The 15374-nt window shown below is 37.7% G+C and overlaps 2 protein-coding genes across 2 annotated transcripts in view; one reads left to right on the top strand and one right to left on the bottom strand.

Moving 5' to 3' along the window:
* Positions 1-15374, top strand: part of LOC106055662 (uncharacterized) — a 41242-nt gene that overhangs the window by 10649 nt on the left and 15219 nt on the right. The window contains exons 4-5 of the mRNA XM_013212018.2: positions 10098-10296; positions 10970-11142. Of these exons, the coding sequence (XP_013067472.2) occupies positions 10098-10296; positions 10970-11142 (372 nt within the window). The remainder of the gene's footprint in view (positions 1-10097; positions 10297-10969; positions 11143-15374) is intronic.
* LOC106055663 (keratin-associated protein 19-2-like) lies at positions 2442-6071 on the bottom strand. The gene is made up of 2 exons (XM_013212019.2): positions 5936-6071; positions 2442-2999 (listed from the first exon to the last, which is right to left on the bottom strand). The coding sequence occupies exon 2, from the start codon at positions 2983-2985 to the stop codon at positions 2686-2688; it is 300 nt and encodes a 99-aa protein (XP_013067473.1). The 5' UTR covers positions 2986-2999; positions 5936-6071; the 3' UTR covers positions 2442-2685.

Genomic DNA, 15374 nt, shown 5'->3' with positions numbered 1-15374 from the left:
AGCTGTTCTTAGCAGGATATCAAGAGGGAGGCTTTTACGTTGTCTATCCAGTTTTTCTTTGGACGACTTTATCTTCGTGCTGCCTCCACTGGACCTTGAAGAATGACACCTCTGATTATTCAAGATTATGCACATTTTTTTTAGCTTCTGTTATCAGCAACCAATAGTAAGGAGAGGTGCTTTTGTTTTTGTTGAAGTTGTTTTCTTGGGCTTGTGAAATGTTTGAGTAACATACTCCAACTAATCCCTCTTGATTGTAAATCCGTTGGCCTTCGGCTGTTTATTTACTAGTCACAGCCAATTTGTGAAACTCAGAGCCTGAAGCGGAAAATACTTCTAGTTGACCTGTTTCTCTTCATCCGCCTCAGTTTGACAGAACACTTGAAATTTGAAGAATGGCATTCCGATTAATTTGTAGTATACTCTGGGAAACTTTATTTAGGGATAGACATTGAAACTGAAATATCTACTTTAAAAAAATATCTAAAATCATTCCTTTTATAACCGTCCTAAATAACTTGTAATAGTTCTTAGATACCAATTCTAATGTTGGATTACTCTGAAGGGCAACAATTCTGATAATTTGGATACGAGTGACTTTCCCTGCTCTTACTCTAGTATCACTATCTCTATTCACTCTGATACTGAATTTATATATATATATATATATATATATATATATATATATATATAGATATAGATATAGATATATATATATATATATATATATATATAGATAGATATAGATATAGATATAGATATAGATATAGATATAGATATAGATATATAGATATATATATATTTCTTATCAAGCAACAAGATTTTAATACTGTTGGGGATAGGTTTATAAAGATATTTTGTATTAAATTGTATTCTACGATAAATAATAGTCTTAAATCTATCTCATAAAATAGTAAGCCGACAATGTCTGATCTGTCTTCCATGGTGTCATCACTTGCATCAACTATGTTATGGTTATGTTATTTATTAGGTTACAAGAGAGATTATTTGAAATACCTTTTTAAAAGTAGTTATTCCACTTTCACTTGGTATTGGTGTAATCATCTATATCTGTAGTGTGTCCTACTCCCTGCATAAACCTTTGTATGTTTAACATGTAGCTTCACCTTATGTTACCTGTATAAGCTTTTGGATACATAACATAAAAATTGGTATTGTGTTACCTGTATAAGCCTTTGGTTTGAGACTGTTATTCAGGTGTCTTGATTTTTCTGTGCGAAGCGACATTTCAGTTATACATGTTTTAAACAAGCCACACAATAGCATTTTTTTTTTACAATTGTATTGCTAAGTTTGTCAAGTTCTGTCATAATAACTATACATTAACAAGTTGTTTTTTTATTTTAAAAGAGAAAAAATCTATTTAGTGTGCATTTAGTGTGCATATAAGTTGGACGTAATTTAAAACAACAATTAATACGTAGTTTTTCATATTATCGCGTGAACTGCGGCATGCCACCTACAACATAGAACACTTAACTAAAGGATTTTTTTTTCTCTTGAGGCCTTAAGAAGAGATTGACCCTTTACAAAAGAATTAGATCAATTAGATAATCATTATATGACATCAGTTAGGCCAGGCTCACATCCAACTTCACCTTCACTTTTACTTATCCCTTGGTCTGCTGGACCGCTGGGGCACCACACAAGATCTGTCAACCTTCTTTCTCCATTCTTCTACGTCATTTGCCTTAGATAGAATTTTAATGTGATGTTCTTTCTGAAAATATTGAAACCTGCCTTTTTACCTGCCTGGGTGGACCACTTCAGGAGCCAATTTTGAGTTTGTGTTTCCACACAAACTGTCTTTGTTACCTTGTTTATTTGATGCATTGCGACAGTAAAGATGTGTTCATTTTTAGACTGCTAATTATTCCTTAACAGATAAACCAAAAAGTAGTGCTGACCAAACACAACTCAGCTCATAAACAGAATTCAGCTCATAAAACAGAACTCTGCTCATAAAACAGAATTCAGCTCATAAAACATAATTCAGCTCAGCTGGGATTCGGAATTGTGATCCATTGTTAGGAAGTCAAGTTTTTACCACTCAGTTACACACTGACAGAGTTGATATAAACTTTGTAAAAATCAAAATCAAATTAAACAAGGAGGGAATTATTGTGTTTAAAATTGATCGTTCAAATCAGCAATGAAAGCGAGGACTAAAAGAATTAACGACGGACTTTCTCTTTTTTTTCTGTATAAATTTATTGCTAGTTTTCTTAGAGCGTCTAATGCATACATTATGGTCATAGAACATTTGAATATAGATATCCAGTTGTTTAGGTTTCAATCGCCGTTCAAGTGTGGCGAAAGTATAAATCAATAATCGCAAACAGTAAACATATATATATCTAATTTCACATTACATTGTAGTCATTATTGATAAAAGATTGATATCAGATGTACAAACGAAATCAAAATATAAAATGGCTCATTGTTGTTTACTTCCATTTACATGACATGACACATTTATATGCAAAAATACAAGATAAAAAAACCTAGAATAAACGAGCAGTACGGAAGATGTTATATTGGAGTTGGCACCACTGGTTGTAATTCTGTTGAGGTGTTATAACAGTCTGAGCAGTTCATCAAACACATGTGGTAATTGAGGGCAAGTCTTTAAGTGCATAAAACAAAGTTGACTAGAGAACAGACTTAATAGTAGCCGTAGCCTCCGTAGAGACCACCGCCGTAGCCTCCAAGACCGAAGCCTCCGAGTCCTCCGTAGCCGCCGAGACCTCCGTAGCCGCCATAGAGTCCGCCAAGGCCTCCGTACAAGCCTCCGTAGCCACCACCAAGGCCTCCGTACAAGCCTCCACCGTATAATCCTCCTAGACCTCCTCCATAGAGACCGCCAGCGCCGTATCCAAGGCCGCCCCACAAGGGTAAGACTCCTCCACACATGGCGCCAGCAACAAGGCAGGCAAGAAGAACAAGACTTGCAACGTTGGCCATGATGACTTGGTTGTCTGAGGAAACACGTGACACATTGGGTAGATATAAGTCTTTTGTTAGAAAAAATAACTGACCACATTAAAAGCTGTAATGACTCAACACTTGTTTTATTTGTATTAATCTCCATTAGTTATGACTGTTAGAGACAAATACAAATAACACTTAGCTACGCCACGGACGGTGGAACCACAGACCTAAATATACTAAATAACACTTAGCTACGCCACGGACGGTGGAACCACAGACCTAAATATACTAAATAACACTTAGCTACGCCACGGACGGTGGAACCACAGACCTAAATATACTATATCTAGACTGGACATGGAGATCTTTTAACACTACAAAAAATGTCGTGAAAAAAAAATTCTAAAAAGCTAAAACAAGGCGTTGTTATGTACTGTAATTCTAAAAACTATTTTGTTTTCAACCCTAACCTATGTAACATAATTTACTGTTTAGATCTAGTAGTCCGAGTAATTAAACATAAAAAATAAGAGCACTCTCGTCTCATAATTATTATTTTTGCTATTTTTAGATACATAATCTAGAAAGATCAGGGTAATCATGATACATATAAATAATACTAAAATAATATAAACTAAGTCACCAAATTGTAACAAATAATACAATTACATTGAAAGCTACGGCAATAACCTTTAATGTATATAGAATTTGAAATTCTGTTTTAATGTGTCTGTCCCCTTAGCTCCTTTCCTTTAATGATTTCTGCCTATAAAAGTAATAAAAGTCACAGCCACAACCGTTCTTAATCAACTTAAGTCCACACTATTACACTGTCCTAGGTGTTTGCATTCAAACATTTCACAACCTGCTATAGATAAGTAAAGTATCTCTTGTTATCAGACCATGCGATCTATGGGGCAGATGATGTTAAAGCCATCTGTTTCTATGGCAGGATGTCATGTGGCCAGCACAACGACAAACCGACTTTACTTTATTAGAGCTGGTTGGACTTGGGTGGGCTCCCAAAACAGTCCCAAAATTCAAAATCGCAGTCTTCACCGAGATTCGAACCCAGGACCCCAGGTTCGAAAGTCGACCTCTTAACCACTCAGCCACCCGCTTTGGGTAACAATAAAACTTAAAGACCTGTAGAAATCAGACAAGGGGGATTAGGAGACAACTTAATTTATACATTTATAAAAAAATAAAGTGTATACACAGCGGGGAAATGCCAGTAAAATCGGTACACCATGCTTAAAGAAAAACTGTATAAGTATTTTTAACTCTGATTTGCATATAAAGATTAGCAGTTCTACTTAGAGACTTATTTTTCTTTATTTTGATTTTTTTCCTCACTATACTATGATGTAACAAAAAAAAAGTAAATTTACCCTTTCAGACCTTGTAGTCGATAGTCAACTACCAATCACCTTTACTTTTCCTTAATTAATGACAAGCACCCAAAGATCTCGAAACTGAAAATCCCAGTCTTCACCAAGATTCAAACCCGGGACCCCTGGTTCGGAAGCCAAGTGCTTAACTGCTCAGTCACCGCGCCTCTATAGAATGTAATGTCATTATAAAAAATATATTTTTCTCATTTATTTCTCATTTATAAAACGCAGTGCACTTTTTCAGATTTAGAAAAAAAAAAGGACTAAGAAATAATAGAAATATATGTACCATATGTTTGAATATGTAAGAAAAATTATATATAAATATATATCAACTAGCTTAGAAAAAATGTTGTACCCTCTTATCATTCTTTAATTAAATGCAATGACGTGAGAATACTCTACTAAATCTACATGTGTACACATTCAATACTCAGGCTAATGATGTTGGGAAGTTATTTCCTTTCTTTTTTTAAAACTTATTAAGTGATGAGTATGTCTATATAATATTACGCAGATATTTAAAAAAAAATCACTTATTGACAATTTCTACATTAGATTTCCTAGCTGGGCCTAGTAAGTTGACACTAACCGAGAAAGAATGTGTCGTTAGTGGACATCGTTGAGTTGAACTCTACATAATCATGGTTTTACTCATTATTTATAGTTTCTAAACTTTTCTTACTCTTTAATTATAGATTCTTATTTTGGCTCTGCTTTTAGAATAAAATGCACACTCTATAAGTCAAAACCTTGACTCACTGAAAGTCTTTTTGAAGCTATTGATCACCGCGTCACCTAGCGGACATTAAATTATAGCTCGCTTAACTAGCTACTTTCAAAATGACTTAAATCACTTTGATAGATGTCTAACCAAAGTGGAAACTCAGCCGTGAACAAACTTTTTAATGAGACTTAATTTATTGTTGCCGGTCTTTCAATGTATTAAAGTATTATTCAAACACTCACTGTTATTTGTTGGCGAGAATAATTTGTTTATAAAAAACCTTTTTAAAAACGTACATTGTAAAATTGTTTAAACAAAAAAATGTTTGTGGAGAATCATTGTTCAATTTGTGCGTCTGTGTGTGTAAGCAACGCTAAGTAAAAGTAAGGCACCCCTTGCGATCTCTTGATGTAAAGGTCTTCGATGGCCGACTTTGAACCATTTGTCAGGTGGCCAGCACAGTGACCAACTGCTTTTACTTCCCCCAACTAATTAGACTAAGGGCCGTAATCCCGAAATTCAAAATTCTAGTGTTCACTAAGATTCGAGCCCGAGACGCCTAGGTTCGGAAGCCACACGCTTTTATCACTGGGCCACTAAGCCCTCTCCCTTTGCTACGTAGCAACGACCAAGCATCCAAAAGTTAGGCTAACATACATAGGATGGTAGCTATTAGTTAAGTTTGTATTCTGTACATTTAAGTTGAACATGTGATTCAAAATTCATAGTTTTGACCAGAACTAAGTTTTCTTTTTGAGGGTCTGAAAAGTCAATATTTTTTTGCTGTAAGCACTAATTAATTAGAAGCTATTTGTCTATGCACAGGTAATTTAGAAAAGCTAGAGCCAACAAAGTATCTTACCTTTAATGATTGCCGAAAAGTAATTGGGTTGGTATCTCTTGGGGGCGCTTGAATGTGGAAGCGACTTCTGCTAACAGGACAGCAGTCACACGCAGGTATTTATACCTAGTCCTCACTGGACAACTGCAGTTTAGACCGGAAGTAAACTTACCTCTAATGTCTTTGTGGCCTGAGGCGGAGACATAAATCATCCCTAATCTTCTGGATTGGTCGAACTCATGTTTGCGTGTTTCATTTCTTCTTTGACCACATCGACTTCACGCCACAATGTTTAGGTCTTATCAATACATTGAAATAATTGATCTTGTCATGTTTTTTTGCCATCGGCTGGTGGAACTGTCGTTGTCTCCATAAAATGAAAAACTACTTATTAATTGTTGTTTTAAATTATGTCAGACTTATATGCGTACTAAATAGATTTTTTCTCTTTAAAAAAAAATAATTTTTTGTGTGTGTTTACAAAATTTACAAAACTTAATAATACAAATATTAAAAAAAGCATTTGACCAAAAAAAATCTTCAACCGTTTGCATAAATGTGTTATAAAATATGGTCAACAGTAGTCGCCCATAATAAAGAACCTCAAGTGTTTGTTACTATTAATAGTGAATTGTTGTAAAAGTGGTGTATATTTTTATGAAAATACTGCTTGCATAAGTGATTTGAAAAATTAGATTTTTCGCTTTCAGAAAAGAAACAAGTTGCATCATAACTTTGAATGGTCTAAAATATTGTGATGTCGGATTTTCACTATCTTTTCTAGTTTACGAGATCTAAGCTGGATGGACGGATGGACAGATGGATGGACAGACAAGCCACACAAAACTGGCACCCTTTCTGGGGCAGCTAAAAATCTGTATACCGAAAAATTATATGAAAGTAGTACCTATGTGATATCTCTCTCTTTCTCTCTTTTCATTTTTCTACTCTTTCTCTTTTTCTCACTTATTCTCCATCTCACCATTCTCTCGCCTTCTCACATTATCACGTGATCCAGAGGAGTGTCTGATGTTACAGAACACTGCCAAATACCTGGACCGTGCCATAAGGGATTAATCTCAGCACACGGCCCTTAGTGTAAGGAGGCTTACACGTGGTATTATTGTTACTAATTTCACAACTTTACATTCTGTCGGGTCTCTGTTGTGCTTTCTGATGGATAGACCCATCTTTTACGTTTACTTGAGACATTCCGTTCAATTTGTTACTTTCAAGTATGATTTGTTATTTACTTATTACAGTAGTCAAAACTAGTGTTCATATTTCTAAACACAAAGTTCATCGATGTTTCAAAAGTTTTGGAACTTTTGACATGGCAGTTGGCAATGACTGGCACCTGTTACTTAGTTGTCATTTTCTGACGGACACTGTCACAAATATTGGGCATTTTCTTTAGACTTTAGAGTCTGCTAGGTGCCAGTAGAGTCTGCTAGGTGCCAGTAGAGTCTGCTAGGTGCCAGTAGAGTCTGCTAGGTGCCAGTAGAGTATGCTAGGTGCCATTAGAGTCTGCTAGGTGCCAGTCTGCTAGCCAATTACGGCTAATGCATAATGCCGTTTTTATTTATTGCGCGTAGGATTGGCGTTTTCCATATTGAATGACACCCGGAGATGACCATTTCTGTCTATTTATTTCATGAGATTTGTATGAGTTTTCAATAGATTTTTAATAATTTCCGGAGATTTTCATGACTTTTTCATATATTTTGCAATTTCAGGAGATTTCCAGGAGCTCATGGTAAATCAGGCGGCCGCGGGAAATCTGTTATAACTTATACAATGTTCTAATTTATTAATTTATACACCTAGAATTAGCGCGGGTCCTATGAAAGTGTGGGGCCAACTGCAGTCGCATAAGTCCGGAGCCCACTGCGGTCACCTAAGGCCGGCCCTGCAAAATAAGGGCGTATGCTACGCCGCCGGTCGACTAGTGATATACATTGTTAATGAATGGCTGCCTGGCATGTGTTCTGGACTGTCGTCTCGGTGGTCCCGGGTTCGAACCTTACCCGCTGACATCTCCCCCCCCCCCCCTTCTGCGTGATGTTCGGTCTAGGATGTACTAAACTTCAATTCTGAAGGAATATCTGAAACAAACAAACAAACAATCTTCTGATAATTTTACTAAGTTTTTCGTGATACGATTATGTGCCCCTAAATGTTGAAATACACTTAAAAGTGAACACCCAAGGGAGATAAATTACAGATTAAAACTAAAGCCAAGAAGCGTGGCTAATAAAAGCGATTGATTTAGGTCAAGAAAGCAGCAACACTCGTGTTTAATCAACTTGACGTGACAACCAGCGACTTTGTCCTGAGCTACAGCCTGGGGACTTCACACACGCGGAATTGGAAGTACACATGTTCAGATTAGTAGTTGGACAAATGTGAAACGTAAATGGCTGTTAACAAGTATACAAATTATAGTCCTGACGGATACGTGGAAATCTTACGATGATTTGGAATTATGAAACACTTTAAAAAAAAGCATGTCATTGTACTGATTTGAAATCAATGATCTAAAGTCTTTGTCTCATGAAGTTAATGATGCGGCAAGGGTGGGGATAGAGCTTAGATGTACTGACTTAAAGTGTTGTAATATAACATTGAACTTACTATTCCCTTCTTGCCACTACCCCCCCCCCTCTCCTCTCTAAATTGAAACGCAATGCGTCCTTTCGAAGCCTGACAGATGAGGAGGTAACTGATAAGATGATGAGACAGATGATAAGATGACGAGACAGATGATAAGATGACGAGAGAATTGATAAGATGACGAATCAGATGACGAAATAGATGACGAGACAGATGACGAGACGATGAGGCAGATGACGAGACAAATGATGAAATAGAAGACGAGACAGATCATGTTACGTTCAAGTGACTCTTTAAACTACTGTGGATGTTTGTAAAATGTTTGTTTAAAATGTTTTACATGTTTCGGATGTTTCTTTAGAGTTGAAGATAGTTTACTTCCTAGTCCAAACCTCCGGCAGGACGACGGGCAGGATTTGAACCCTCGACCATCGATAAATCCGAAAGACATTCCAGCGAGCAAACCGCACGACCAGGCAGCCATCCATGAGGATGAGGGTGTTTAGCGCCAAGCACAATGACTGTCCTCCATTTTTTCCTCCATTTTTTTGCCTTAACAAATAACATTAAAAACACAGTATCTCAGTAAATTGGTTTGATGATAGTTTGATAATATACCACTATCGGTTACAGTGAACAGTTTACTACCAATACATGTATACCATCTTAAACATGCTTTCCCCGTCATGAGAGACAATAGATACATCGTTAGTCTAAAGAATTACCTATCCAAGCCACGGTTCCCGGTCATTTCATCCCCGGTCATTTCATCCCCGGTCACTTCATCCCCGATGATTTCATCCCCGGTCATTTCATCCCCGTGATTTCATCCCCGTGATTTCATCCCCGGTCATTTCATCCCCGGTCACTTCATCCCCGGTCACTTCATCCCCTGTCATTTCATCCCTGGTCACTTCATCCTCATTGTCACTTCATCCCCTGGTCACATCATCCCCGGTCATTTCATCCCCTGGTCATTTCATCCACGGTCACTTCATCCCCGATGATTTCATCCCCGGTCACTTCATCCCCGATGATTTCATCCCCGGTCATTTCAACCCCGTGATTTCATCCCCGGTCACTCCATCCCCGGTCACTTCATCCCAGGTCACTTCATCCCCTGTCATTTCATCCCTGGTCACTTCATCCCCATTGTCACTTCATCCCCTGGTCACTTCATCCCCGGTCATTTCATCCCCTGGTCATTTCATCCCTGGTCACTTCATCCCCATTGTCACTTCATCCCCTGGTCACTTCATCCCCGGTCATTTCATCCCCTGGTCATTTCATCCCCTGGTCACTTCATCCCCTTGTCACTTCATCCCCTGATCACTTCATCCCCGGTCATTTCATCCCCTGGTCACTTTTCTTGTTTTTCGAAACATTTAAAATATCTGTCATTCGATAGCAATTAATGACTAGATCTAGATCTAGATTTTTAGCCACTCCCAGTAGCAAAGAAAAAGTTATATGTGTAAGTGTGTGTGTGTGTGTGTACAGTGTAAAGTGTGAGTACGACTGTACAACAGAATCCTCCATTTATGAACTTGACATTTGTGTACGTGTGCAGGAGTTCTACTCCGACAAAAACAACATGGCCATGTACTGCGTCCTTCCCATCCTGGTCTTCATCTACGGAGGCTGCAGCGCCATCTACTGTATCCACAAGTGCAGACTATATATGCGCAGAAGGAAACACAAAAGACTCAAGGAGGAGGATTGCGACTCGCTGACATCAGACAAAAATGACCTCAACGATGATTCTAAGAGTAAGTTTGGAAATAGCTTTTCTTATGAAGTTTCTCTTTTTATAAAGCGTATATCAACTTACCCTGTCTGTCTGTATGTCTGATAAAAGTTTTTTACGCGTTATTTCTCCCAATCTTGGATCAAGCTGAAATTTTGCAAAATTATTTCTTTTACCTGAAAAAAGAAGAAACAATAAAAAAAAATGTATCCAATCAGCTATTAGTAATTAATAATTTTGTTAAGTATCAAAGAAGGGAAAGAAATAGTACTGACTAATGGGTTGTTATACGTTGGATTAGTCCCATTTATACTTTGTAGAGAGAAATAGGTCGCCTCTTTAAAGTTTAAAACTAACAAATGATATCTATAAAACTTTCTATTTCGATAAGCACTTCACTGGCATATTGGTTAGTGTATTTGCATGAGAAGGCTTAAGGAGGCTTGAGCCTCGAGTTCGAATTCAGGTCATTCAACTTTTTTTTTTTTTTTGAATAAATGTATTTAGAAAGCGATCACGATAACATTTTCAAGGATATATAAATATACATGATTTTTTGATGTCTGTATAATTACTTTTCGGCTGTTCGCTGTTGATCCTCATCTTGCATGTCATATGAAATGAGTAGATTTGTGTAGTTTTGCGTATCATAATTTTAATGATTAGTATTCAATAGCAACTTTACTTCTTACTAGCTGTGGGCGCAGCAGAGCGAGACAGACCAATCAGTCAAATTAGTCAAGCTTGGGTGGACATGAATATGGACCCTAAGGGCAAGTGGTCAGGTCAGGCCCCGGTACAGCCCGACAGCGGCCAGTCTCCATTGCCGTGGCAGATCCCGGACAAAATGGAGACCTCGTATGAGCAGGTTTGTACATGCATAACTAACTGCGAGTGTGTACTTGTCTGGTATGTTGTGTGTGTTAACATGCAGGTCATGAGCAAGTAAATTAGATTTTGTAACATGTGGACAAGGAGGAATGAAGCAAGAGCTGAGTACATGTACACAAGAGACGTTATAGATTGTTAGAAGCCTCCGCGCTATGTCTTGTGTGGATAAGTCCATACGGAGGTAACACTTAAGTAATCAACACAGACGACAGGCCACTAATATGATGGTACTGGGCGATGAGGAATGTTGTCAACTAATAGGTTTAATATATAATGAAGGAAACAGTCGTATGTCGTTCAGCTCAATCTCTACGTCCATCAAAACCTGAGCTCTCTTTCAAAGTAAAAGTCTTCTGTGTTTACTTTCTTTACACCTCATTTCCTACTCTTGTTTTTAATAGCCAGGTCAGTGCCGTTGAGGCAAAACTTTAACCCTTTTGATGACACAAATAACTTTTCGTGCCCAATTCCTAATATGCAGCGGGGACACATGGACTTCAAGAAACAGAGACTGAGAGTTGAGGAAGAGAGAGAGAGAGTAAAAAAAGAGACACACAGAGAAAGAGTCAGAAAGATATATATATATATAGATAGAGAGAGAGAGAGAGAGAAAAGAAACAGATAGAACAGAAAGAAAGAATTTACAAAATAAGAAGAGATAAAGGTAGAAAGGTGATTTGAGATAGAGAGACAGCGAGAAATAAATCGATCATAAAGAGAGAAAGGAAGATACAATGTTAAATTATATTAAAACAAATGATTTACAAGGAAATTATATCTATGAAGTAAGATAGACATATGAATGTATACACATGCAAGAGCACACACACACACAAAGAGAAGATATAAGTCAGTGGGAAGAAATATTCTTTCACTACATTCACTACATTCCCTACATTCCTTACATTCACTACATTCCCTACATTCACTACATTCACTACATTCCTTACATTCACTACATTCCCTACATTCACTACATTCCTTACATTCCCTACATTCCCTACATTCACTACATTCCCTACATTCACTACATTCCTTACATTCACTACATTCCCTACATTCCCTACATTCACTACATTCACTACATTCCCTACATTCACTACATTCACTACATTCCCTACATTCACTACATTCACTACATTCCCTACATTCACTACATTCCCTACATTCCCTACATTCACTACATTCCCAACATTCACTACATTCACTACATTCCCTACATTCACTACATTCCCTACATTCACTACATTCCTTACATTCACTACATTCCCTACATTCACTACATTCCCTACATTCCCTACATTCACTACATTCACTACATTCCTTACATTCCTTACATTCACTACATTCACTACATTCACTACATTCACTACATTCCTTACATTCCCTACATTCACTATATTCACTACATTCCCTACATTCCTTACATTCACTACATTCACTACATTCCTTACATTCCTTACATTCACTACATTCCTTACATTCACTACATTCACTACATTCACTACATTCCTTACATTCCTTACATTCACCACATTCACTACATTCCCTACATTCCCTACATTCCCTACATTCACTACATTCCCTACATTCCCTACATTCACTACATTCCCTACATTCACTACATTCACTACATTCACTACATTCCTTACATTCACTACATTCACTACATTCACTACATTCCTTACATTCCTTACATTCACTACATTCACTACATTCACTACATTCCCTACATTCACTACATTCCCTACATTCACTACATTCCTTACATTCACTACATTAACTACATTCACTACATTCACTACATTCACTACATTCCTTACATTCCCTACATTCCCTACATTCACTACATTTCCTACATTTCCTACATTCCCTACATTCACTACATTCCCTACATTCCCTACATTCCCTACATTCACTACATTCCCTACATTCCCTACATTCACTACATTCCCTACATTCACTACATTCACTACATTCCTTACAGTCACTACATTCACTACATTCACTACATTCCTTACATTCCTTACATTCACTACATTCACTACATTCACTACATTCCCTACATTCACTACATTCCCTACATTCCTTACATTCACTACATTAACTACATTCACTACATTCACTACATTCACTACATTCCTTACATTCCCTACATTCCCTACATTCACTACATTTCCTATATTTCCTACATTCCTTACATTCACTACATTAACTACATTCACTACATTCACTACATTCCCTACATTCCCTACATTCACTACATTCCCTACATTCCTTACATTCACTACATTAACTACATTCACTACATTCCCTACATTCACTACATTCACTACATTAACTACATTCACTACATTCACTACATTCACTACATTCACTACATTCCTTACATTCACTACATTCCCTACATTCACTACATTCCTTACATTCACTACATTCACTACATTCCCTACATTCACTACATTCCTTACATTCACTACATTCCCTACATTCACTACATTCACTACATTCACTACTCATGTCTTCCTCTATATGTAGTTCTCCTTTCTCGGGCTCTAACATATCGGACATTATGTCTTTCCTTTATGTCTTCTCTTTTTCTTCTCCTTTTTTCCTCACCTCTTTCTTTCTTTCTCTCTTTCTCTCTTTCCCTACTTTTCCATATTTCCCCCAGCCTGCTCTTGTCGCGTCACATTTTTTTAGAATCTTCTTCACCACTCCTGGCTCTTCATTTCTCTTAATTTCTCAGTATACCTTGTTGCACTATATTCAGTGGTTACTGTAATCAATACCTATTGGAGTGGGACCTAAACACACTGACATAAACACGCATACAAAACACGCCATCAACGTCAAGCATGCCCCTCAGTGACATGAACATAAACTTCCGTCATGCGCAGTTCTATCGACCTTATCGTCTCGATCATTCTAGTGATAAAAAAAAAGTTAATCCCACGTGACTATCGTGAAATCAAATGAGCTGCATTGAGACTTTTGACTTAATAGCACTTGAAAGTTACAACCCCATTAATGTCAAGGAATCGCTGGTATTTTATGATTTCAAGATGACTATTTGCCTCTTTTTAAGGAGGACAAATTGCTGATTTTTAAGAGGTTAATTTGTTGGCTTTCGAATATGTCGATTTACTGCTTTTTTTTTTAAAATGACAATGTGTTGCTTTTTCGAAGACTATTTGTGTCTTCTTCAAGATGACAATTAGCTGCTTTTGAAAAGTCGTTATTGGTTAATATATATGGCTCCTTTTGTCTCGAAAGGCAATGGATGCGCCCAAGTGAGTCACTGGTTTTGGCTTAATCTTGAGACGGGGCAGAATCTGGTGTGGCTAATCAAGCCAATTCTAGAACGGCAGACTTTGCCACAATTCGTACATTTGTATGCCTCTGATTTAGGGCTAGCAGACAGGGCAGCTTTCTTTTTTTCCCTCTTGATTAAAGCCGCTTCAATTCTTTTGTTCTCAGCAAGGGTTGTCCCAGCACGCACAGTCTGTCTCCATGCACTCCGGTCTTTGGCTATGTTTTCCCACATACTTTCACTGATGCCTGAGGCTCTCATGTCTCGCTTGCAGACATCTCTATATGTTAGTCTTGGGCGGCCCTTGGGTCTGACTCCTTCCACAAGCTCAGCATATAAGATATCTTTCGGGATTCTACCATCTGGCATGCGGGTGACATGTCCGAGCCAGCGTAATCTCCTTTGTGTCAGGAGAGCATACATGCTGTTCATATTGGCCAATCTCAAAACTTCCTGATTGGAGACATGGTCCCTCCAAGAGATGCCCATTATGCGTCTCAGGCAGCGCAAGTGGAAACTATTCAATCTGTGCTCTTGGTACATGTATGTTGACCAGCTTTCACTGCCATAAAGGAGAGTGCTCACAACACAGGCGTTGTAGACTAGGATTTTGGTCGCTGTGGTCAATTTACCATTTTCCCAGACGCGCTTGGAGAGTTTTGCCAATGCTGTGGTAGCTTTTCCTATCCTTTTTGTCAGCTCGATGTCTAAGTCTAGGTTACTGACAATTGTTGAACCCAAGTAGGTAAATTCCTGCACCACTGAAAGGGTGTGGTTCCCAATTTGTATTATAGGTATTTCTGCAACGTCTTGTGCCAGGATTTCGGTCTTGGAGAGACTTATAGTAAGGCTAAACTCTTGACAAGCAGCTGCTAAGGCGTTCACTAGCTTCTGTA

This window comes from Biomphalaria glabrata, chromosome 15 (assembly GCF_947242115.1).
Source record: "Biomphalaria glabrata chromosome 15, xgBioGlab47.1, whole genome shotgun sequence".
Lineage (NCBI taxonomy): Eukaryota > Metazoa > Mollusca > Gastropoda > Planorbidae > Biomphalaria > Biomphalaria glabrata.
Note: the sequence above shows the minus strand (reverse complement) of the source record. Positions and strands in the feature narration are given on the sequence as shown.